At 40.5% G+C, this 27,100-nt stretch overlaps 1 protein-coding gene across 6 annotated transcripts in view; it reads left to right on the top strand.

Moving 5' to 3' along the window:
- The window catches only part of KCNU1 (potassium calcium-activated channel subfamily U member 1), a 146,513-nt gene extending 119,946 nt beyond the window's left edge, over window positions 1–26,567 (top strand). For 3 of the 6 annotated variants that reach the window (XM_049095038.1, XM_049095037.1, XM_049095036.1), the window contains 5 exons: window positions 6,114–6,185; window positions 9,032–9,171; window positions 17,059–17,250; window positions 18,976–19,089; window positions 23,300–23,912. In XM_049095038.1, coding sequence (XP_048950995.1) covers window positions 6,114–6,185; window positions 9,032–9,171; window positions 17,059–17,250; window positions 18,976–19,089; window positions 23,300–23,704 — 923 coding nt within the window. In that variant the 3' untranslated portion in view covers window positions 23,705–23,912. Of the gene's footprint in view, window positions 1–6,113; window positions 6,186–9,031; window positions 9,172–17,058; window positions 17,251–18,975; window positions 19,183–23,298; window positions 23,913–24,194 lie in introns of those variants that run through there. The other 3 variants (XM_049095039.1, XM_049095040.1, XR_004805809.2) reach the window with 3 other exon arrangements.
- The last annotated feature ends 533 nt before the right edge of the window (window positions 26,568–27,100 follow it).

Genomic DNA, 27,100 nt, shown 5'->3' with positions numbered 1-27,100 from the left:
TGGAATGCATGTAACACTGTTTACCCATCTTAAGAAAAATCACTGAATTTTAAGGATGTTTTTGTTATTGATTTATTATTAGTTAAGAGAGAAATTGGCATATTATTATAATTAATAATATTTAGTAGTAGTACTATCAGTCTTCATTAGATCTTAGAGATGTCCCATTACTATTCATAGTTTTATGTTTCAGAGAATGAGGTATAATTCTCTTTTATTCCGTTATGATGTTTTCAAATTATGAATTTTAGAAGATTATTTCTAAGTTCTCTTCCAACTTCTATATTCTAAAAATGTCATATTGAAGCTTCAGATTGGAAAGAGATTATGAGAAGCAGGAGCTACTCAGGATGGGAATCAAGTCTTTTCCTCCTTTGTAGTCCTCTTAGTGCCTAGGGCAGTTATGGTCACTTAGATGTTTACCACATACTTAATGAATTGAAGCAAATGAGCCAGTACCTGGACTTCCCATACATTTCACCATATCCAAGTTCATTTCATTATACCAAGTGTTTGAGGTTAATTCCCATACATTTGTAGAGTTCCCATATATTTAACCATATCCAAGTATTTGAGGTAAATGATCAATAAAAACTGTAGTTTCCCTTTTGCCCCAAATAGAGAAAGGCTTATCTATTAATCTGTTTCTAAAATTGACTACTAGACACCCAACCTAACATGAAAGTACTATTACTGAAGAATTTTCTGTATCTAAAACAGATTTTCAAGTCAAAAAATAAAAGTAGATCATGGTTGGGGTCCCCTTGACCCAGCCCATTTCCCTCAAGGATGTTAATTCTTGTATCAGTATCAAGAACTCAGTCTTCTGGCCATGCATCTGCTGAGCACAGCTATTCTGTGCATGGAACTTGGAGCAGTCAGACATTACAGACATGGCAAGGCTTTTGTGATTATGGTTGTGGATAAAAATGTTCAGAATCAAATTAGGAAACTAAAAGAATGCTCTCTGACTCCTAGAGCACTATTGCTAGGTAGAAAAATAGAAGATTCTTATAAAGGAAGGGGGAAGAAATGTGTGGGAAATATCAGAAAGGGAGACAGAACGTAAAGACTGCTAACTCTGGGAAACAAACTAGGGGTGGTAGAAGGGGAGGAGGGCGGGGGGTGGGAGTGAATGGGTGACGGGCACTGGGGGTTATTCTGTATGTTAGTAAATTGAACACCAATAAAAAATAAATTAAAAAAAAAAGAAAAATAGAAGATTCTTATGCCAAAGGACTAAATAAATAATCTAACCTAATCTTTGGTAGGTGAACTGAACCACCTATTTGAGACACCCTCACTAAGCATCAAAAGCTGACTCGGCATTCAGAGTTTCAGGATGTTTTGCAAAGCAGACTAGTAACCAAGCACTTTATGAATATCAAAGTATTCCAGACTAAGCCATATCACTGCTAAGAAAATCTAAAAATGCTGTTGTATTGTGCACATAAATCTTCAGCCTTGCAATTAGAATCACTCAAATTTACACAAGATCTGTGTGTGGTACATGTGAGAGTAATTGTGTGTGTGTGTGTGTGTGTGTGTGTGTACACCATGCTTACAATTCTCTGTGATTAGACAGAGAGGAAGTATTCACTTAATAGGCAATATCATCAATATACAAGTGAAATAAGTCAATTGGAAAAGGACAACCATCATATGGTTTCACTCATATGTGGAATATAAGAAATAGTGAAGGGTGGGACACCTAGGTGGCTCAGTGGTTGAGCGTCTGCCTTCAGTTCAGGGAATGATCCTGGGGTCCAGGATCGAATCCCACACCGAGCTCCCTGCAAGGAACCTGCTTCTCCCTCTGCCTATGCCTCTGCCTCTTCTGTGTCTCTCATGAATAGATAAATAAAATCTTAAAAAAAAAAGAAATAGTGATAGGGATAATAAGGGAAAGGAGGGGAACTGAGTAAGAAAAATTAGAGAGGGAGACAAACCATGAGAGATTCCTAACTCTGGGAAACAAAGTGTTGCAGAAGGGGAGGTGGGTGGGAGGATGGGGTAACTGGGTGACTGGCACTGAAGAGGGCACTTGATGGGATAAGCACTGGATATTATATGTTGGCAAATTGAATTTAAATAAAAAATGTAATAAAAAATTCTATATGATACATAGCACCAGGCATAGTACTAGCAACAAGTAGCTGTTCAATAATTATATGTTATTATTAAAAAAATGAAAATGCCCATGTAACCTAAGTCTGGGATGAACTGACACTGACTGACCATCTAGTTAATCATCTGAGTGACTTGTCTTCCTATTACTAGCTTTATTTAAGTCTCACATATTATATAGGCTAGAAAGATAGAAACCTGTGAATATAATTCTGATTTTCTTTATATCTAGTGATTTTCATCCTTTCACTTATTCATTAATTCAACAAAATTATATTGATTTTGTATGATGCACCATGTACTCTGTTACAGGCTGGAAGGTTGCCCTCAAAGGAGAAAGACGAATTGGTAGAAGGAGGTAGAGGGGGAGAAAGGTTTTGAAAGGAGGCAGAAGAAAATGAAGGACTATCAAAGTATTTCAATCATTATGAAGTATAAGTAGGTGCTTTCCCCAAAGATAAAAGGGAAAGTTTAAAGAAAAATGTATTGTGCAGGTTTGGTACCATTTCTTTTATGGATGTCATCATACCCATTTGTGTAACCAGGAAATGTAGATCCAGTCAAGCTCTACTGTGCCACCTAATGAAGGTCATTGCGTCTACTTATCTGGTGCCATAGCCTCAGTAAAGTTACAAGATGAGCACTTATGAAGAGCAAAGTATCATTACTCAGAAATTTTATCAATCACTCTGGCATTATAGGAATCTACCTGGAGTTTATATATAGAAATTCCAAATCCTCAGAGAGGCCTGTTTGGTTCTCTTAACCATTCTTCCCATTTCATGTTAATACTGCTCTTGCACCATCCTTAAAATGTGGAAATGGGAATACACATATCCAAGAATTGTCAGTATAAAGGACTGGGAAATTCTGCTAGGAGCCAGAGAACATCTTGCATGCTGGGCACCGGCATCAGACTAGCCAATGGGCAGTTCACTTTCCCTTCCTCTAGGACACTGGTTTTCAACCAGGGGCAGTTTTGCCCCCAGAGGCCATCTGACAAAGTCTGGAGACAGTTTTGGTTGTCACAACTTGAGGGCATACTATTGGCAGCTAATGAGTAGAGGCCAGAGATGCTGGTAGACATCTTACAATGCACAGTACAGTCCCACAGGTTTAAAACAAACAAACAAACAAACAAACCTTTTGGCCAAAAATGTCAATAGTATCAAGATCAGAAACATTGCCCTAGAATATCTGATGAGACTTTTGTGGGATCAGTGGGCTTTCCCACATTTCGCAGTCATGATAAATTTACATACAAAGGCCATCATGGACCACCAAGGCATCAAGGGATGTTAGGGGTTGGGGACAGCAGAATGAGGACTCTCTGAAAGATCAGTAAAAATGCCATCCCTCTGGACATTTCCATGGGAAACTTTAGGGTTTCCAGTGACGCTCTAATTGCTGCCCTGTCGCATCACAAGGAGAACAGGTTGGCAAACCTAGGTACTGAACTAAATAATCTGTGGCATAATCTAAACATATAACGGTAATTAAGTCTGACAACTTAATATGCTACTGAAATTTAAATGTACAGTAGTAATCTACAATTAAGCAATCTTTTGTAATAGCACCCTGCCAGACTGGAATATTTCAGGTATAATACTGTGTACTATTAGGCAGCAAAAATATTGACACTAGTAAAATATACCCAGGCTATGATCTGACACATATTCAAATTAACTATTGCTCTACAATACAAGATAGAATTAAGGCAGAAATTCCATTGTTGTCCTTCAGCTGGTGTCCAAAGCATTTATTTCAACTGATATGCATATTTTTGCACCCAAGAAGAACATGTGATATCAAAGTATCTGCCTCTATATACTGAATTCACAGATTTGATATGACTGTAGTAAAATTCTGATATCTCTATAGTTTCTACTGTCATAGCAGCCAGAGGGATCTTTTAAAAATGTTTTGTAATGTCATTTCCCTACTTTAAATTCTATGTGACCTGTGACATTTATAGGAAAATCACATAGCATCTTTCAGGCCAGTAGGGTGTTTGAATATTCTCCTACTTAGTCCTGTTTATACTGGCTTTTTCCTTCTTTGGATTTCTTATCCTATCCCCTCTGCCTGGGTGGCTTTTCAACCCTCAGGACTCCATTCCAACATCAGAGAGGCCTCTTTTCAGACTCTATCTAAAGTCACCTTTCCTCACCAATCACTGGTCCCTAAAAGTTAGTTTTCCACACTACTTGTCACTATCTGGAAATATTTTATATTCGTAGCATGTAGAATGTCATTGGAGCAGGGACTCTTTACAGTCCTAACATGGAATAGACTCTCTTTAAAATATTGGCAGAGGAAGAAGAAGGAAAGGTACAGAGAGCAGAGAAAGCATCTTACACAGTTCTGAGAATAAAGGAAATCTTAGTTCCGCCAATCTTTCTGCATTATGGAAATCCCAGAGACTTTTTTTAAGGGAAAAAAGTTTGAATGTATTCAGATCTCATTACAAATAAGATTTACCAATGAGTTAGAATATCTGATCTCTAACCATGATGTAAGCCTTCCACTTACATAGCTGTGTGAGCAAAGTTAGCCCTCTCATCTTCCACTTTCCCACCTGAAGCTGGAGGGTTTGCTAAATTCCTAAGGCCCTTGCCAGTTCTAGCTATAAACCAGATAGGTTGGGAACTTCCTGTGGAGTTTCACCCTCAATCTACCTTGGAGCATGACTCAGAATTTTAGCAGTTCTCAGAAATATATTCAGCTCTACTCTGCATTAACAAGAAGTGCCTCTTTTACTGAAAGTCTCAGGGAGATGGAGGAGCTGGTAAATATTGTAGTATGCAGTATTCCCTCTGAAAAAAATTTCCCTCTGGGTTGTTTCTCTTCTCCTGTCCCTGTCTCAGTGGGACAGGTTGCCTATCAGCCTGTCTTACCACCATGCTCATCTCCGTTCGCTCCCCATCTCATTCCCACCCGTCCTGTGTGCCTGGTGCCGTAAACAGCAGACCCTCTTCAAAGGCAGCAGGGAATTTTAATTATAAATAGAATTTTTACCTTTCACAGTAGTGTGTCCCTGTTATATAGCATTCTCAGGAAGGTTCAAGAAAGGCAACCAACAGTTTTAAAGCATCACATCTGATGAGAACATTGTATGTGTGTTTCTTTTTTAAGTAGATGCCAGTTCCCCATTTCTCTCTTCCCTTTTCATTCTTTATATTTTTTTTGGCTTAGAGACCAAAACTCTGGTGTTTCTCCCAGTTTTGAATTTGTCCATAATTCCCTACATGGTAAAACTGTGTGTCAGGCTGGAGCTGTGCATCATTGTCTGGTGGATGGAGTCGAGACTCACAGAGGAAAGTGAAGAGCCTCACATTCTCAAGCCCGAGGGAAATCTGTCTGTAAACTGAAAGCAAAGCTCAGAGGTTCCAAGTGACACCCTGCCCATCTTTAAGGAACTCCCAAAGCATTGGGGATTGAAGCAAGCCAACTAGGGATGGGAGGCAGCCAGGTCTAACGAAGAAGAAAGAAGATGTGAACAGTACCCAGAGAGCATCCCAAAGAACCCTAAAGCACTAGGGGCCAGAAACCAGCTGCGGTGTCTCCAAAAGCACTGGTTGAGGAGCACCACCTATTTATTCATGGTTTCCTGAAAGTTCTCCAAGCAAATGGATGTGGATTTGGGCACAGCTTGCCTGAGCCATCACCCAACACTACCATTCCACAGAGAAGAATCATATTTTACTTATGTGGTCAATAAGCAACCACTGGGTGAGCTTTGCCTTTTTTGTAATTCACTTGAAGTGCCATTTAAAACACAAAAATCACTTCGCAAAAGGAGATGCTAAGGAGGCCCCAATTGTTTCCCCTAAATATAGGGAAAGAAACGGGTTTGGACATAAGAATAACTTTGTTAAGATAAAGCTCCAGGTTACATGGTGTGCTTCTATGTCATTGCCAAGTTTTCTAAGATACTTTGTTTGCATTTATCAATCTCTTTTCATCTCTGTTGTCTGTGTCCACAGAAGGGACTTCAGAGACCTTCAGATTTCCTGGGAAATCCAAATACCGAAGAATCCCCATCCTCACTGAACTGAGTAAGTTGAGTTTCAAGGACAAAATGCAAAGGAGAAATTGTTGTTATCCATAATCGATGTCCCAGATTTCCTTTTAGAATCTACAGTCAAAGAACTGAGGAACTAGAGAGGGAACCAGAGAAGCATTAAGTATTTGACTGGACATCACATTGGGCTTTTATCTAACTGGTGACATCATCAAGCAGAGCCTGTTATATCTGGGTGTCAGGGTGCAGGAATAGTATCTACCTTCTCCTCCTGTTCAGTTATCAGGAGAGGGAGACCAGCAACTGGCTCAGCCTTGTTTGGAGGAAATCTTCTATGGGATGGGCCCTGGGTATGAGGACTGCTAGGAAGGATCTCCCTATACTCATTTACCTACTAATCATGGGTCTCTAAACCAAGCAGGTCCTTTCCTGTACTAATACCAAGACTGGGATTAGGGAGACACAAATGAGGCACTCAGGATGCAGATGTTAAGGAGGCACCCACCCCTGGGGTCCTTAAACTTTATGTTCCAGATATCTCCCTTATGTCATCTTAATCCTGGCTCTGAGTGGTGCTCTTCTAAAATGGAAATACCCCATGCAGAAATACCAGAATAAGCTGTTATCTCTCACCAACACCATATGGAAAATGCACATGTATGAGACTTTCTTAGATGTGAGGAGCTCTGGGAGTAGAAGAAAGGCTGGGGAAGGCAGGGAAGGTGTCTGTGTGCATTTGGGGATATGTTTGGGAGGCAATAGGGGACACCAGGATTTAATACTGACAATAATTGTTAAGAAAAGGGGAAGATAGGAAAAAGAGGAATCTTTTACACAGATTAGAACCTGAGACAGCCATTTTTACTTGTATCTTTTTTTTTTCTGTCCTTTTAATCATGTTTAAGCCAAGGTGTATATACACTAAGGACATTGATTAGAAGACTATGATGTAAGTTGGAGTGCTTAGGAGGGGAACGGCCAGCTTCTCACTAGCTCCAAAGTACATCTGGTCACTCTCCAGGGACTTAGAGCTTTGTTCAAGTAACGACTTGCTGGCACCAGGCAACCCTTGTCAAATTAGTCTAACAAATCACCTGCCAGCTCATGCAGCTTTTGTTCTTTGGCTGGCTGGAAAGGGTCACAATGACATGAGAGCTGCAAGTCTGAACTCTAGCACTTTAGTACAGAATGTACAGTGGCCTGCAGGAAAATGTCTAGGAAAGTGGAGGCCAATATTTTAAGATGACACAGTAAGATTTGGACAAGGGCTCTTGGGGTATGTGTGCGTGCTGAGGGTTGGCAATGCAAGGAGAAAAAAAATATATGTGCATAAAAAATGTGGGTTGATATGGTCATGTATTATTGCTCATCTTTTATAAAAACATGGAGTGACTTAAAGAATTAGGAAAAATCCAGTCTTAGTTAGGAATGTATTCTGCATCACGCTCAGTAGATTTGGTTTGATCTATAATAGGACTGTCAAGAACTGTGAAGGATGTAAGTAAGATCTTATGCTACTTGTAAACCAGTAAGTTAACCTGCCACATTTTCATGGATATTGGCAGAAGACACAAGACCACTCCATCAGAGATTAAAAAAGCAGTTTATTACTCAAAGCAATGGCCATAGCCAGAGTATCATCAATTTTGTGCTGCTTGCTCAAGGCCAGTTCCCACAGGATGACATGAAAAAGGCCAAATGATACCTGTACCCACCATGGATTGCTTTAGAGGAGAGGAACCCCAGGCTTCAGGAACCAGAAGCTTTTATAATGGGCAGTAAGCATGATTCCCTTTGCTCTGGTGAGAGATATTATTTCTATCTTCCAATACTATTTTCAATTTAAACATTTTTGAAACAATAATCTTGGAACAAAGGCAATCAGTGCTTCTATTTGTATTTGCAACAATGACCAATTCCATTCCCTTCAGAGGCTTCTTCCAGGGATCTGAGTTGCAATCTGGGATAAGTAAAGATGTGCTAATGGTTAATTTGACTACTGCTACATGGGCCCCAGTTCAGAGGATTCTCTAAGCCCTGCTACTTAAAGTGTAGTCGAAGAGTCAGCAGCATCAATAGCATCTGGAAGCTTCTTGGGTACCTAGAATCCCATTCTTACCCCTAGACCCAGTTAATCAAAATCTGTGTTATAACAAGATCCCTGGGTGATTCGTATACACATTAAGCTTTTGAGAGGTACTGCTTTAACTCATTCTGGACCCAGACAACTCTAAAAACCCAAGTAAATACCGAGGTATCTATGGCATGGTATTATGAAAAATGTCTGTAACTGGGGGGATCATACGTTCCTATTTATGCCTGTTTCCCCAGTGCAGTTATTTTTTTAAAAAGATTTTATTTATTTTTTCATAGGAGACACAGAAAGAGGCAGAGACATAGGCAGAGGGAGAAGCAGGCTCCCTGCAGGGAGCCCGATGCAGGACTCGATCCCTGGACCGGGATCACACCCTGAGCCCAAGGCAGACGCTCAACTACTGAGCCACCCAGGCCTCCCTGTCAGTGCAGTTATTGAGAGTACACCTTTTTATTTCCAAAAGTGCCCTGGTCTGAGAGATAAATTATACAAAGGTGACACTGGGGACACTTATTTGGAGGAGATGGGCTTGAAGGTATACCCTTGATTATGAAGGTAGCCAAGAAGGATACATGTCTTTAGGGGAGGAAGATACTTGGAAATAAAAAATATAGATGATAGATAGATAGATAGACAGACTAAAGTAAGGGCAGATCCCACATTGACCCCAGAATAGACGTCAAATTCTTTGATCAGTGATCACCCCTTGGCCTGCCTTGTATGGCACTCCTGCATTCTTAAGCTTGTCTGCCTGCCTTTCTTTTTTTTCCATTTTTGCCTTACAGAAAATCCTTCCAATATCCACTATATTGAACAGCTGAGTGGACTGGATGAATCCTTCGCAGGAACAAGCCTGCATCTTAGCACGTCCTTTTCCACAGGCACTGTCTTTTCTGGCAGCTTCTTGGATTCCCTCCTGGCCACAGTAAGTGCAGCTAAGTGCAGCTTGCAGAAGGGAGAAAGGATGGTTCAGTCTTAGGAAAATGATGAGAATGCCTCACAATTTGGAGTTCTCTTTGATTTTTCTGAAAAAGCTTATTCACATACATTATTCCATCTCTCTTTTTTTTATACAACTACTTGGCAAGGGAAGCCAAATTTTCACATTTTCAAGATTAAAAACATGTCTGGCCCTTAGGACCAGAACACTTGGTACCAGGAGGAATGAGCGCATAAAAAGCAGGATGCCTACCTTTCAGCTTCAAGTGCATCTAGGCAGATCAAGCTCTGGTTCAGAGCTTAGGAGACACTGCTTTCTCTTCTCTCTAAAATATCCCCATCAGCTTATGCAGAAATCAGACACAGGGGGACACAGGGACCAAGGAGAAGCCTTGGTAGTATGAGCTTTATTCAGAGCTAGGTCAGCTCTCCCTCCAAGTTGCCCCCGCTCCTGGGATGTGTTTTCGACTTCATGGTTGCATTTCAGCTCTCAGCTCCTCTTTAGCCTCTCAGTGGATCCCTTGCTTCGACTACAGTATTTCTGTAAGTGGAATTAATTTACCATGTGATCACATACTCCGTGCAGGGCACACTGTTCTAACTGCTGGGAGCACAGCAGTGATGAAACAGACCAAAGTCTGTGCCCATGTGGAGCTCGAGCTCATGGAGATTAACAGAAACACGATAAATAAGGAACACATGTGGTGTGTCAGATAGCTATAAGGCTAAGGCAATAGGAGATGAGAAATATAGGGGTTAGGAAAGGAGCTGGAAGTTTCAATAGTGTGGCTGGAGAAGGAAGGCAGCACTGATGTGGTGACATGTGAGTCCAGCTTTGGAGGAAAAGAAAGCACACACCATTTTGATCTTTTTTTTTTTTATAAAGATTTTATTTATGAGAGAGAGAGAGAGAGAGAGAGAGGCAGAGACACAGGCAGAGGGAGAAGCAGGCTCCATCCAGGGATCCCGACATGGGACTCGAACCCCGGGTCTCCAGGATCACACCCCGGGCTGAAGGTGGCGCTAAATCACTGGGCCACCGGGGCTGCCCATCATTTTGATCTTTGAGGAAGAAACACTCCAGGCACAGGGAAGAAGGGAAAAAGCAGTGAGGTGCAAGAGCCCTTGGTATGTTCAAGGAGTTGAATCAAAACACAAAATCTGTATGTAGCCATTTGTACGTGGGTGCAAGAACTCCTCCAAAGGAAATGCTTGTTACCTACCACCTCCCAGACTCCTTTTCCCCAGATTTTCCAAGGGAAGGGCTGCAGAGGGACTGAATATCAGCCTACAGATGCACAGGGCTCTGAACACAGTTTGATTACCTTGCAGTCTTCTGTAATTCTATGGGGAAGGGGCATCATTCCTGAACTGTGTGGTCACCTCAAAGGCACAGTTTGCACTTTTAGGGGAGCATGGCTGGGGCACATGCACTGCCCTCATGGCATCAGTGCCACTGATCCTGAGGGGATTATGTCTCCTTGGGTTCTGTTTTCCTAAGCTTTGGGGGCAGGGGGAGATCTCATAAATCCTATCAAGCTCTCAGAGAGATAAAACTATGTCAGTGATGGTTCAACATTAAACAAGTTGGTAGATGATGAATTTCCTAAAGGGTGAGGCAGCATTTGGCCTTGACTGAGCTGGGAGTCAAGTCAGGTGACTTTTCTGGTAAGGTGGCTCTAACAAGGAAAGGGTTTTATCACTGTCTGTCATTGATATGTCAGTTACTTTCCAATAATTAATGACTAAAGCATCAGGCAGGAGGTGATTTTGGATGAACTGGACCTGTCTGCAGGATACATTTTAAATGGGGTTAAGGTTCCAGTTCTCTTCAGAGATCCCTAGATGGTAGGCAGCTTTGTGCCTTAAATTGAACTGGAGCCTTAATTAAACTCCACTGGTCCACAGAGGTAGAACAAAGCCATGAACTCCATTTACAACTAGTGGGAAGAGCTAGATGGGCAGAAAAGGGCAAAAAGAGTAGAAATAAAAACAGATAAACACGTAACATCAGCCTGCATAGGAAGCTCAAACTTGAGATCCAGCAGCCTCCCTCCACTTGCCGTCAGTCCTGTGACCACACTGAGGAGTACCTCTGCCTTCCAGGCTGCCTTCAGATATTGTGATGGTGGGCTTCTCAGTGGGAGAGGACAGTCTAGTCCTCCTGGAGAAGGAAATAAACTGAGTAAAAAACTCAGGAGTCTTTTCTGAGGCCCCACAGTGAAGACTGTGAGAGAGAGAAAATCCACACACTATGTCTGACACAAGGGAGAGTCACATGAGGTCACAAGCCACACTGGACCACCAGTTTGCCGATAAGGGTTCCTGGTAAATGCCAAGTTTAGGACTAGCACTTGGTGAACAGAACACAGGGTGAGAGGAGCAATGGAGCTTCAGGGCAAGCCTTTCTATCAAGGGGGCTGGCTTGGGTCTTACCCCTCTGCATATCTACCTAGTGGCCTTCTGCCTAAGCTCTTGAATCCTTAATGATGCATGGCACATTACATTACATGAACACACTTTTCTACTATTTAGAGCTCCAGCCCCAAATCTCTAGCCATGAAGAGCTGAACTAGACCTTTGCAAATAATCAGGTCATACTACTCACTTTTGTTTCCCTTGCATCTATGTCTGCTGCTACTGGGTCCACTTGGCTTTCTAAGGGTGGGGGTGACTTCCCATTGTCCAACCACATAGAAAGAAGGAGCCCACGGGTCAAGTCTGGGCTTCCAATTCTATCCTCTACAGTCTTCTAGTACCATTTGATCTTGGCTGGCCTTCTGATCTTGTGTCTGGTCTCATGGAAATGATAGCAGTAGCCTCAGAGAAGAAGAGACCATTTATCCTCTGGCACTAAAAACATCTGGGAGCCAACACTGTGGTGGTGGCTGCAGAATATGTTCATTAACACTCCAGTTTATTCTCCATACATGTGGGAGCATCTTCTTGCTGAGAAGTGGGGGAGAAAGGCAAAGAACTCAGGCTCCCCTTAAAGTTAGGATGGCCGTTCTGGCCTCCATGGTCATCACTCCCTCTAACACATTCCCAAGACAGAGATCACTAATGATCACAGTTTTCTGCCTCCAGATCACACCTACAGATCTTTCCCAACACAGACCTCAAGGTAACTTCTTCCGATAAGTTTTGCTGTTGGAATAATATTAATAATCAGAACAATAGCTGCGGCAGGAATAGTAATAAGACCTCTGAAGCACTTACTCTGGGCCAAGATCTTTGCTACAAAACCTTGTTTAATTCTTCTTCCAGCCCAATTAGGAGAATACAATTATAAGCCTCATTTTACAGATCAAGAATCTGAAGCTAAGGGGGACAAATCAAGTGCCAATGTCACAGCACTTACAGATGATGAGCTAGTTTTTGAACCCCACTTTCTATGATTACAGAGTCAGACCTCGTTGTTACAGTCCTTTGTCCTTCCAGACATCTCTTTCTGTGATTATGTGTGTCCTTCCAGTGCACTGATTTTCAAGTTTTGCTTAAAGGAATCTGCCTCCCAGGGTGTTCAGGAGCTGCTGAGCAGACAAGCAGGGAGGAGGGACTCACCCACCCCATCATGCCCCCACCACCACCTGCACTCTTCCCCCCAGTCAGAACTATGTGTGGCTTCTGCCTAGGATTTGATGTGAAGGAAGATTCCTGTTAAGGAGATTTGGAAAACCACTACCTGTAAGTTAGAATACATGGCCAACAGAGAGGGAGGCATGAAATAAGAAGACCAGAATCCTGTCCTCTCTTTTGAGACAGATTTCCAGTTCCCAGTCAAGAGTCCTATATGACAGGAGTCCACCATCCCTCCCCATTTTGCATGTGCCTTTTGTCCCATAATTCTCCTCTCCAAAGAACACCTTCTAGATGGTTCTTCCAATCTGCTGCCAAGCTCAATGCACCAAGAGATCTGTTCCCCATTGCTGCATGGTCAGAGGTTAGAATTCTAGTTATTTTTTCCTGATGCCCATACTACAACAGAAGTGCAAGGAGGAATATAGATGCATTTGGAACAGACCCCCCTCAGAAAAAAAGGAGGCTAACACCTCAGCTGAGTCAGAAACAAGATGAGATCACCAGTCTTGACTCCGACTTCTACACCTTTTTCTCCATTCCCCCTTAATAAATATCAGAAAGGGAAACCGAACATGAGAGACTCCTAACTCTGGGAAACAAACTAGGGGTGGTGGAAGGGGGGTGGGTGGGGGTGGGGGTGACTGGGTGACAGACACTGAGGGGGGCACTTGATGGAATGGGCACTGGGTGTTACTCTATATGTTGGCAAATTGAACAATAAAAAAATAAATTTATATTAAAAAAATATAAAGGATTGAATGTGCAAGTCCCAAGGATAGAACAAAGCCTGAATATTACGCTATTAACCCATCACTGCTTTTACTGAAATTTTGCTTTGGATTTCATGTAGGTTTTCATTCTATGCCCTGATATACCTGTAATTTTTTTTTTTCAAGATAAAATAATACTGTTTCCCTCCAAATCTGATACAGCTGACACCAGGGCTCCAAATAGCCTCTGGTACACTGCTGTGAACTCCTGCCCCAGATCTATAAAGTATAATTCAGATTCACTTTTAATCCTCTATCAGCTTAATGTTATAAAAAAAAATAGGGAGAGACACTCAGGTCCATAAGCAGGATTCCTGTACAGCTTTATAACAATAGAACTTCAGAACCAGACATGAACTTAGGGAAGTTTCCTTACTTGTAGGGAAATTGAGGCTCGCAGAAGTTACATGACTCCCTTAAGGTCACTCAGCTGGTTAGTTGCAGTTTTCCTATCATGTAGCCTCATTCTCAGTTAGAAGCATTTCTCAATGAATGTTTGGTTTTAGGGTCTTTTGAGATTAGATTTCAGAATAAAGAGCAGCAAGTAGCTAGGATGTTAGTATCTACATTATTAAGTAATATTGTAAGTTGTAAGAGAGACCTCTGTCTTCATTGTAGCTAAAAGTTATAACACCATGGGCTGCAACATTTTCTAACACTGGAAGTCCAAATTCTAGTAAATATGATTATATTAGAAACACTATCCAAGGGGATCCTGGGTGGCTCAGCGGTTTAGTGCCTGCCTTTGGCCCAGGGCATGATCTTGGATTCCTGGGATCGAGTCCCACATTCGGCTCCCTGCATGGAGCCTGCTTCTCCCTCTGCCTGTGTCTCTGCCTCTCTCTCTCTAAATCTGTCTCTCATGAATAAATAAATAAAATATTTTAAAAAAAGAAACACTATCCAAGTTTAAAGGTCTTAAACTATTTGAAGCACATTTCAACTTTTGCATTTTCATGAGAAAGAAAAAAGAAAGAAGGAAAGGAGGAAAGATAGGAGGAGGAAGGGAAGGAAAGAGGGAAGGAGGTATGAAAAAAGAAAGATACCAATACCTTAGAACCCTGAATTATAAGAATACTAGATGAGCTCATGGAATAAGGGGAACATAAATCCCTTTATTTTTCCCAATATAGAATTGCAATCCTTTTGATGTCAAAACTGAAAAAATGATATATTCAAAGACTAAGCTTCTCTCAGTTAAATATGTAAAGTACATGTTTCCCTAGAGCCCTTGACACCAAGATAACCTGAAAATTTGTACCTTTTCTTTAATCAGTGGAGAATTATTCTAACAGCATTATGTTTGATCACTCTACATCATGGCCACTTGTTCTTAAACGGATTGTGGCTCAACCTGGATTTATATCCTCTGTTCATGCCTGGATTTCAGGGAGCTGATTCTGTAAGCACCCTTCTGGGTGGTAGCAAAATGGAACAAAGAAGAAATGGGAGAAGTCAGGGGAACCCTTCAGTCAGGACATTAGGGAGGAGAAGGCATTTGAAGTCATCTTTTAATCTAAAAACTATTTTAAAACATTTTACTTTTATTCTCTCTTAATTCATATAGTTTATATTTAATTTCCTACACCCTCTTATCCCAGTGGCTTTTACATTTTACTAACATTATTTATTTCTTAAAAATCAACTGCCAGTTGCTGTCTATATTCTTATAGCTTTTGAATACCTGTCTTGTTTCATGCACTTTGAGGACATGAATGCTAAGTAGATAAAGTGTGTCCTCCAAAAGACCATATCATTTACAGAAGTGTTTCCCAGATGGTGATCTGAGCACCAACCAGTGACAGAACCACCAGAGGTAGCCTTTAAATTTCTGATTCCCACTCCTGTCCATACATTCTGATCCCATAGATCTTGGATCCCAGAAATCTACACTCACAAATATCCTTCCAGGTGATCCCGATATGTAAGAACCACTGTTGAAGGGAACAGAGTTCAGTAATGTATGTGGTATATCTCATCTCCTTCTATAAACAAGGCTCAAAGATGATATTATCACATCAATGTTAAAAGTTATACAACTGTTTCTGAGAAAGAACACATGAATTGTCCAAAGGTGTTCAGCTAAGACATGCCAGTCCAAGATTCAAAGTCAGGTGTGTTTCAGACAAACTACTAACTATAAAATATAGAAGGATGAAATGGAACAAAAGCCAGTGGCTTTTGTGGGATCACAAAGACAGGGAAACTTCTTTCTGATGAGGAGACCAGCTTAACATTTGCCAGCCAGAGAGTTTGATGAATGATCAGTCAGATGTTCCAAAGCAAGGCATAAAGGAATAAATATGTAGCTTGAGCAATAGATAGACTATAGTGTGCACTGGAGGACACCATTCATGGAGGAGATGAGCCTGGGGTACATCGGGGTATGACATCGCAGGTTTGAGGAGCTGGACGGCATGATTTGATTTGTGTCCTAGAGAATCTCTCTGGAAACATTTTGAACAAGGATTGTTAGTAAGAAGAAAAATAAGACAGGAAGACTAGTAAACAGGACCCTATCATAATTCGGTCTGCATAAGACAAGTCCCGGAATTTTAGAGAAAGTAAATAGCAAAATTTCTATGACAGTAACAATTAAGGTCCTTCCTACTATTTTTAATAAAAACAAAAGTATTGATTTTTGTATAGGTAATATATAAACATATAAATTTTCATGTCAACTAGAGTAAAAATCTAATTTAGATTAAAAAAGGTAGAACATTTAAAACACTGTGTATTCAATAGTTTTGGGAAAATCTAATGGGTAACATATTACAGCGCTATTTACGTGTATGCCAATATCTATTTTACACTAAATGTAGTAGGAATCCTTTAGGAAAGTAGTTCAAGAACATAGCTAGGGTTATTCAGACTCCAAGTAGTTTCAAAATAAGAAATAGTTGCACATGTCTTCCTTTGGTTTCATTTTGATACCAGAGATTCCAAAATTCCATTAATTTATTCAACATCTACCATTTGTGTAGTATACAAGATCTATGGGAGATCTAAATAATAATAAGGCTCAAGTAAATACCTGTCCCCAAGTAAGTCACAATTAAAAAGAATATAAGTAGATTTGCACTCAGAAGATTCAGTTATTGATGACAGTAATAATATCAAAGTGGCCTAAGGAAACATCAATAGAAGTCTCATTAAATACACAGTTTTAAATATATGGTGATGATTATTAAGGTATCTGTGGCCAAACATACTCCTTTGGTTATTTTTGGAAGAGAAGACATCCTTGGTGTTAGCATCATTACCCATTTTCTTCTTCTGCCACAGTGTAAACTCTGAGGGAGCAAGAAACGAGTAAGTGTTATTTTCTCTGTACTTTGCCTAACCCAGTGCCCTACCTGAATGGAGACATTTTAGTTGATTTTAATAATAATGAGAGACCCTGTTTTGCCTCACTGGATCCATTTCAAAGAGCAATGCTCCCCAAGTGTCTAAGACAATATACCTCCACAGTTTCTGTGCTGGCTCCTCTGACTTTTCACATGTTTGCCCTTGCTTTCCAGGCCTTCTACAATTATCATGTCCTGGAATTACTTCAGATGCTGGTGACAGGAGGGATAAGTTCTCAGCTGGAACAACATTTGGATAAGAGTATCTGTGGGATGGTCCAGAGCTACAGTTCAGTTTTGTCTGGAAGAATGCGGTGTAAGCTGGGACTTCTGTCCTTGGACCAAACAATTTTGTCAGACATTAAAGTGAGTCTACTCCTGTCATAATAGGGGTTCCCACTTCCTTACCACTTTGGGTTTCTGAAAATGATTCAGGCTGTTTGGGTTCCAAATGGTCCATAGCATGGAAATAATAGCAAAAACTAATACAATCTTGTATTCACAGAGTATTTTATAATTTAAAGTGCATTTTCACATGTTCTATTTATTTTTTACAATAATTCCAGGAGGTAGATAAGGCAGCTATTATTATCCTTATCTTCTAAATAAAAAAAAATTGAAGTCTGCAGGAAGCATCTGAGAGGTCTAACAACTTTGCACCTTAGCGAGGATATTAATAATAATTGTAATAGCTAATATTTACTGGAGCACTTTCCCTGTACCTGTCTGCTTAGTTGTTGTTTAGTTAATCTGTCTAAAGATTTACTTGGTAGGGCATTGTTTATTAATTGCACTGAACAGATCAAGAAACCAAGACTCGGAGAAACAAGGATTTACCTAAAACCACATTGTCTCCCACTGGAAAAGCAGAGGACCCTCCAAGGCAGTCTGACCCAGGCTCGGCTCACTCTTCCTATACACCTGAGCTGATAAAGAAATCTGATGATGTCAGCTGAAATGAGGCAGAAGAGTTCTGTGTTTGGGTCTAAGATTCTGATCGGGCTGGCCAGTGGAAAATGCTTGAATTTTCTTAGCCCACTGAGCTGGTGAGCAGTAGATTACGGCAAGGGGAAAAGATGTGCCATAATTATGGCGCAACCAATGGGGCATCTGAGTGTTTGGGAATCACAGTAAAGTCCAGCCTGGGGATGTGTAATGTACTGATTGGTGTCTTTTAGTTTAGCTTTGATTAAAATTACATTTAGTGCTCTACCAGTTGTCAGGGGCAGGGCATTGTAAGGAAATATTTTTTGTTTGTTGAGAGGACATCAGCAGAGCTCCCTTCACATGGAGCAGCCCTTTCCAGGTCTTGCACCTGGTATGTCTTAATAGATACTGCCAAAAAGGGAGAACCCCTGTACATCTGAATTCCAGGTGCAAAGTTCCCGTAGCATAGTCTGGTCCTTTGCATATCTGTAGTCCTGGGCTCTTCACCCACGATTACCTTATGAGTGATTATAAGTCCAGGACAACTGCCACTGGCAGCTTCTTGTCAGTATCAGTATCTTCTCTTTCCTTTCTCCACTTATTTTCTGTCCCCACATTATTCTTTACCCTAAGGAATCATAATGAAACAAACTGTTCTTATGTGACTTCATTTGCTGCTGCTTTAACCCTGTTGTCTGCTACTCATGCTGCTTTTGTTGACTATAGCCAGAGAGCAGTGTCAAGAGGACTGGGATTGCAAGCTGTTGTAGAGTAGGATAAAAAGATTACTCTCTGGAGGTCATTTAACATCTCAACCCATTGTATAGCTGGAAAACTGAATTTCCCAACCTGTTACTCATCATTACTTCTTAATGGCTACCAAATAGCAGTAGTAATAAAAACTAGCACAACAACATCCTATACCATGCCCACAAGATACTCTTGAAAGACCACAGTGATAAAAATAATCACTGGGATTAGATGCTCAAAACGTATCATAAACCTAATTTCCTACTTGACACTGCCACTATAAAAGATAACAGGAAACGGCTTTTGGGTCTTCCAAATTTTTGCTGCAAGGAACGACAATAACTTTCCAGTAAATACTTGTTATTGCTTAAATTGAAGTACCAACAGACACATGTTTTTCTCTTTCCTCCCCAGCCAAGAAAGACATTTGGGCAAGTGTTCTGTGGCTCATTAGATAATTTTGGAATCCTGTGCCTTGGCTTATACCGCATGATAGATGAAGAGGAGAACAAGCCAGAACAAAAAAGGGGAGTATGCTAGCTTGGAAAGTGCTACCCATCTATCCAAGCATAAGAGCCAAAGCTGCTTTATTCAATGTGAAAGAGAAGTACAAAGCTCAAGGTCCGTAGTTACAAAAAAGGGTCTGGGGGAAGTAGACAGTTATGTAGGAAGAAGGAAGCATGTGTGTAACTTAACATGAATGAACCGGTGATCCAATTAATATTGACCATATAAGGAGAATGACGTCCATGTACCCAGTGAAAAATGAAATGTAAACTCAGATTACCCCTCATCCATGTCTATGTAACTTTTTAAAGTTGAAAGCCACTGTCCACATTGGAAAGATTTACTTATTTCTGCTAGAGTCATTGGGTAAATGTTTATTGACTGCCTCATCTCTAGCCCACTGTGATCTCTCTATATAAGTTATGGGTGCGACATGTTCAGATTTCAGTTGAAAGTCAGAGCAATCTGACCACAATGTAGGAGAACATAAAGAAAGTGTATGGGGGGAGTAGGAGGGGGAAGAAAAGGGTGCAGTCTACAGACAACACAATAATGTAGGTCCAAAGTAAGATCCTCACAATGGGAATGGACAGGATTCAGTATAAGAAGGAGAAATTAGGGATCCCTGGGTGGCGCAGCGGTTTGGCGCCTGCCTTTGGCCCAGGGCGCGATCCTGGAGACCCAGGATCGAATCCCACATCGGGCTCCCGGTGCATGGAGCCTGCTTCTCCCTCTGCCTGTGTCTCTGCGCCTCTCTCTCTCTCTGTGACTATCATAAATAAATAAAAATTAAAAAAAAAAGAAGGAGAAATTAAAAACAGTAGAGAAGAAGAAGATTGAAGGAAACGTGTTCTCCTTTCTAAGGGGAAAGAAACCAAGTTACTCAAAGTGGGATAGTCTTAAATGGAAAGACTTTTCTACTCATCAGAAGGAAAAGAATGGGTGCCAAGGCAAACATAGCCATAGGTGAGGGCTGTGCTAATAGGAATTTGTATATAACACCAGGATTTCTCTATGAAGTATAGGCATAGCCATTGCTGGGAGAAAAGATGGAGGAAGTATCACAGGGAATTGAAAAGGAAATCAAAGTGTATTAGCTCCTGAGAGGAAATGGAAGAAGGGTTTATTGTGGGTTTATGGAAGCAACACCAGACTTTAAAGGAAAAAGTGTTGAAAATCGTGATGCAGTTAAAGAGTAGATGTACTCAGAGTTCAGGAATCAAAGGGGAAAGAATGATGGGAAGTTGCAGCCAGAGAATGATTTATGGAAGCATAGAATTTTAGTGGCAGGGCATATCAAGAAATGATAACACCTAGTATATGACTAGGAAAGTGGTTTGGAGGTAAGATCAATGGGAAGTGGCAATGTGCTGGCTGTTGGAATTGTAACCCACATAAACACTGCATGCACATAAGCTGATAGTGGCACTGGAATTTGAAAGAAAAAGTGTCCCAAATGCCAGAAGCAAATAAGCTTGGAGATCTGTAGATGACACCGGTGAATCGAGAGGGAGGGTGATGCAGCTATAGAGCATTAATCACAAAGACGTTGGGGGAGCAGTGATATTCTAGAAGCAGTACTAGTAAGCATAAATGATGCTCGTTTCTCTGTCTCTCTCTCTTCCTGAACTCCATTCCTTTGCTCCAACACCTCTGGAAAACCCATTGAGCTCAGTATTTGGGACAACGTGCATCCCATATTTCAGAGGACCTCCAGGAAGGAAATGATATTTCTATTTCAAAGAGAATGTGTGACTATAGTAGGTTTTGCTTAAACAATTATAGACATTGTAGGGGACTCAGTAGGAAAGATAAAGGGGAGAAAATTCAGTAAAAGGAGGTCTGAGGTGCCCTGAGTTGGATGTTCAGGAAAGAAGAGGTGACCACTTGGGGTAGCGATGAAGAAATACAGGTTGAAAGACATGAAAGGTTATTCTGCCTCAGTGTGCTGACATGAATGCTGGTGGTTAATTAATTAACTCACATTTACTGAGGATTTGCTATATGCCTGATGAAGTACTAAGGTATCCTGCTTCCCTGCGAAGACTTTTTATGCAAGTCCAGGCTCTGGGAGTTCTTTTTTTTTTTTTTAATTTATTTTTTATTGGTGTTCAATTTACTAACATACAGAATAACCCCCAGTGCCCTCACCCATTCACTCCCACCCCCCGCCCTCCTCCCCTTCTACCACCCCTAGTTCGTTTCCCAGAGTTTAGCAGTCTTTACGTTCTGTCTCCCTTTCTGATATTTCCCACACATTTCTTCTCCCTTCCCTTATTTTCCTTTTCACTATTATTTATATTCCCCAAATGAATGAGAACATATAATGTTTGTCCTTCTCCGACTGACTTACTTCACTCAGCATAATACCCTCCAGTTCCATCCACGTTGAAGCAAATGGTGGGTATTTGTCATTTCTAATAGCTGAGTAATATTCCATTGTATACATAAACCACATCTTCTTTATCCATTCATCTTTCGATGGACACCGAGGCTCCTTCCACAGTTTGGCTATCGTGGCCATTGCTGCTATAAACATCTGGGTGCAGGTGTCCCGGCGTTTCATTACATTTGTATCTTTGGGGTAAATCCCCAACAGTGCAATTGCTGGGTCGTAGGGTAGGTCTATTTTTAACTGTTTGAGGAACCTCCACACAGTTTTCCAGAGTGGCTGCACCAGTTCACATTCCCACCAACAGTGTATGAGGGTTCCCTTTTCTCCGCATCCTCTCCAACATTTGTTGTTTCCTGCCTTGTTAATTTTCCCCATTCTCACTGGTGTGAGGTGGTATCTCATTGTGGTTTTGATTTGTATTTCCCTGATGGCAAGTGATGCAGAGCATTTTCTCATATGCATGTTGGCCATGTCTATGTCTTCCTCTGTGAGATTTCTGTTCATGTCTTTTGCCCATTTCATGATTGGATTGTTTGTTTCTTTGGTGTTGAGTTTAATAAGTTCTTTATAGATCTTGGAAACTAGCCCTTTATCTGATATGTCATTTGCAAATAAATTCTCCCATTCTGTAGGTTGTCTTTGAGTTTTGTTGACTGTATCCTTTGCTGTGCAAAAGCTTCTTATCTTGATGAAGTCCCAATAGTTCATTTTTGCTTTTGTTTCTTTTGCCTTCGTGGATGTATCTTGCAAGAAGTTACTATGGCCGAGTTCAAAAAGGGTGTTGCCTGTGTTCTTCTCTAGGATTTTGATGGAATCTTGTCTCACATTTAGATCTTTCATCCATTTTGAGTTTATCTTTGTGTATGGTGAAAGAGAGTGGTCTAGTTTCATTCTTCTGCATGTGGATGTCCAATTTTCCCAGCACCATTTATTGAAGAGACTGTCTTTCTTCCAATGGATAGTCTTTCCTCCTTTATCGAATATTAGTTGCCCATAAAGTTCAGGGTCCACTTCTGGATTCTCTACTCTGTTCCACTGATCTATGTGTCTGTTTTTGTGCCAGTACCACACTGTCTTGATGACTACAGCTTTGTAGTACAACCTGAAATCTGGCATTGTGATGCCCCCAGATATGGTTTTCTTTTTTAAAATTCCCCTGGCTATTCGGGGTCTTTTCTGATTCCATACAAATCTTAAAATAATTTGTTCTAACTCTCTGAAGAAAGTCCATGGTATTTTGATAGGCTCTGGGAGTTCTTTAAGACTCATTGACATTTGCTATTTGCTTACTAGTCAAAATTTCAAATAAAATTTTGGTTTAATATTTTTCCCCCACTGGCCACACTACATTTTTTGTGATAGTTGGTGGCATAAGTATTAGAGTAGGCCTAAGCTAGAATAAAAATAGCTGAATATATGTGACCTTCTGATTTTGATAAAGCTTGGCCAAGTGTTCAATATTGTGCTGACTAAATGCATTAGTGTAGTGGATATTAAAAAGACTGTTAGAGATCAATCAGTCAATACCTCCACCCTAACCCTCTCCCATTAAAATGATGACTAAAGGAAGGTCCAGGGAAGGGAGACGTCATGCCTAACTAGGGTCAGAAATGCTTGGGTTGGAGGCAGAAGCGAATGTTAGTCTTCTGATTCCTAGCCAAGGACTTCCGTTGCTAGAGATATTTACTCTTAATCAGAAACCAATGAAGCAAAGTACAACAAAAAAACATTTCGTCCTGTGGCCCAGCAGAAAGACTTCCTTGTTTGGGCCATTGTCTGTAGCCACACTGTCCTGCCTGCAAAAGCTTGGGAGTTATCTTTGGCTTTTCTTACAGGTTTGTGATTACCCGGCCAGCCAATGACTTTAAGCTACTGCCCTCGGATCTTGTGTTTTGTGCCATCCCTTTCAGCACTTCTTGTTACAAAATGGATACTTCATCTAAAGGTTTATATGAAATGACAAATACAGTGCCAACATCAGAGAAAGTTACAAAAATACATAATTCTCCTACAACTGACCCAGTCGAGCAGACTACAACACAACCTTTGACTACAACCATTCATTGTTTGCAGCCAGCAACTATCTCTGTTAGTGATTCTAAGCAAGCTGTATTGACTCAGAGGAGTAAAATATCATCCCAGACACACTTAGGTAAAACCGAAACTGTGAAAGAAAATGGGAGAGGAAAAAAGAAGGAAAGCCCAGAGGAGAATGCCCCTGCTTCTTCAAAACCAAACTAGACTCGTGGATGTTCTCCACAAGCCCCTCACTTGCTACTTGTAAAGCAAATCCAGAGATGGTGACTTTGAACAGGAAAATAAAAACAGAAGCATGCCACTTTTGTGCCCAATGCCTAGTGGTGGATCAGCAAGCCCATACTGGGGAGAGACCAAAGTCTGATCCAATCCCACTGGATCTGGAGTGATAAATAAAGAAATGGATGATGAATGTTCTGTAAGGAAAGTTCATTGCTCTGTGTCCCTTGAGCAGAAAACATGTTAGGCTGAGTTATGTAAAAGAGATTCTTCAGTACTTCTTGGGTTCATCCAGTCAGGGCATATAAGCCATCAAGATAAAATGAGAAGGACTTAGACACAGGAGACGAGACGTAAAGAGCCCTCAAATGAAGAATCCTACATTCTTTATCCTTAAGCAGGCAAATAGTAAGCTAGTATATTATCTCCTTCTCATTATTCTTCATGCTCTTTCTTTCTTCATCTTCTTCTATAGGAGGTAAGAAAGATCAGATGAGGAGATGTTGATTTGAATTGGAAACCAGTTTGTGTGTAAGTAAGACTTAGCTATATGGCTCGCACAAGAATGAATCATTACAGTATCCTGGGATGGGGTGCCTAGGTGAAGTCAGGTAGACAGAAATATATGACAGATTCCAAATTCTCTAATCTGAGGATAAAGACCTCATTGCATAAAAGGTCTAAAACTTTTCCTTATGTTCCAAAATAAACCATTTACTCCCAATGGGTTATCTTATAATGATGAGCTTTGTAAGCAACATCTTGTGTTTTAGATACAACACAGGTAAAGGGAAGAGGAAAGAAAATAATAAACCATATTTCTAATACATTATTTTAAATAATGCTTATGATATCCTTGACATTTTTAACAATATCTTTGCTGATTTAGTATTATTAGCTCTATTATACAAAGGAAGAAACTATGTCACAAATAAGGTTGCTAGATAAAAGAAAGGATACCCAGTTAAATTTGAATTTCAGATAACAAGTAAATTTTTAGTATGAGTGCACCCAAATTATTTTTTTAAAGATTTTATTTATTCATGAGAGACACAGAGAGATAGGCAGAGACGCAGGCAGAGGGAGAAGCGGGCTCCCTGCAGTAGCCCGATGTGGGACTCAATTCCAGGACCCCAGGATCATGCCCTGGGCTGAAGGCAAAGTCTCAACCGCTGAGCCACCCTGGTGTCCCTGCATCCAAATTATTATACTTTATTAGCAAGTGATCAAATCAACATTTAAACATGGTTGTGTTGACTCTAGCACTTACAAACATTCTGTATCTAAGCACACAAAAGAAAAACAAAACACTAATCCACAGGAAATAAAATTTTATATTAGTTAAACTTTGTTGGTAAAAACAATCCACTCAGCCTATATGGGAAAAAAAGGAGTAATTATAAGGAAAGCTGTCAGAGATCAAGGATTTTTTTTTTTTCTTTTTAAAGCTTACCTGAGTCATCTTCATCCTTCACTTTCTACAGACTGACTTTTTTGTTTGTTTTTCATTACATATGCAACATTTATTTTCTTGCAGTTCCACATTTATAGGTAGTTATAGATGCATCAAAGATTTCACTAGCTTGTCTTTGAATCTCAAATCCTAATTTCTGAAAGAAAGTATGTAGTAGGTTCAGCTTTAGCCACTCCACTCCAGCTATCAATGGCTGAGGTGGAGAGTGCCCCCAGTGAAGGAAGGGAAACTGATTCATGGTCTGGGAAGACATTTTATCAAACATCTACTGCAAAGGCAGTATCATTCCACCAGGTCATTTTATATACATAGCAAATTTGGTAGAAACAAAATATTCCTGAGAAAGAAAAGTAAAGATTATTCCTATGCTTATTTAAAATCCACATCTCTGCTGTACACATATCAATCAAGCTGTTTAGCATCTCAAACTCAGTTCTCCAGAGTGAAAGCTTATCCCACAAATGATCTCATTTTCAACACAGCAGAGAAATCAGAATGAGTAATTTTTTATTTTTCAGTATTTTAGGGGATTGGGACCAGAAATATGGCTAAAGAAATATTGAGGTATATGCACTATAGCCAACTTTTGAGTATTTATATTGCCAGTCTTCATAAATAAAATTGTCAAAATACCCTTAGGCTCATGTGCAAAGTGATTCCATAACTCCGGAAGTAAATCCTTTGCTCATAAATGGCAACATTTTAATACAAATCATAACACTAAATCCTTTGGCAATATAGTAGATATTGTCATAATTCATAAAGGAATTCATAATGATTATTCAGTCCTTTATTTTACTGAAGTATGGTTGACACAGTGTATTACATTAATTGTAGGTGTACCTACCACACAGTAATCCAGCAACTCTATATGGTATGCTATGTTCACCCACAAATGCAGCTACTGTCTGTTCCCATACAGTGCTACCTGTATGCTGTATGCTTACCTCTTATCCTCATGACTTACTCGTTTCATAACTGGAAGCCTGTACCTCCCACTCCCTTCACTCCTTTTCCCCATCTCTCTACTTTCTCGCAAACACCAGTTTATTCTCTGTATTTATGGGTGTGTTTCTACTTTCTTCATTTGTTTTGTTTTTCAGATTCCAATATAAGTGAAATCCTATGGTATTTGTCTTTATCTGACTTATTTCACATAGCATGATATCCTCTAGGTCTGTCCATCTTCTCACAAATGGCAAGATCTCATATTTTTTTGTGACTGAGTATAATCCAGTGTGTGTGTGTGTGTGTGTGTGTGTGTGTACACATACACCACATCTTCTTTATTTATTCAACTATTGACGGACACCTACTTTTTAAAAATATTTTGGCTATTTAAATAAAGCTGCAATAAACATAGAGATACATGTATCTTTTTGAATTAGTGTCTTTGTTTTCTTTGGGTAGATATCCAGTAGGGAATTACTGGATTATGGGATTTAAAACAAATTTATTTATTTATTTATTTGACAGAAAGAGAAGGTGAGCACAAGCAGCGGGGAGGGGCAGAGGAGGAGGGAGAAGGAGGCTCCACAGTGAGCAGGGAGCCCCATGTGGGCTCAAGCCCAGGACCTTGGAATCATTACTTGAGCCAAAGGCAGATGCTTAACTGACTGAGCCACCCAGGCATCCCTGGATTATATACTATTTCTATCTTTAATTTTTTTAAATTTATTTATGATAGTCACACAGAGAGAGAGAGAGGCAGAGACACAGGCAGAGGGAGAAGCAGGCTCCATGCGCCGGGAGCCCGACGTGGGATTCGATCCAGGGTCTCCAGGATCGCGCCCTGGGCCAAAGGCAGGTGCCAAACCGCTGCGCCACCCAGGGATCCCTATTTTTAATTTTTTTAGGAAACTCCACACTGTTTTCCACTGTAGCTACACTGATTTACTAAATTTACT

This window comes from Canis lupus, chromosome 16 (assembly GCF_003254725.2).
Source record: "Canis lupus dingo isolate Sandy chromosome 16, ASM325472v2, whole genome shotgun sequence".
Lineage (NCBI taxonomy): Eukaryota > Metazoa > Chordata > Mammalia > Carnivora > Canidae > Canis > Canis lupus.
Note: the sequence above shows the minus strand (reverse complement) of the source record. Positions and strands in the feature narration are given on the sequence as shown.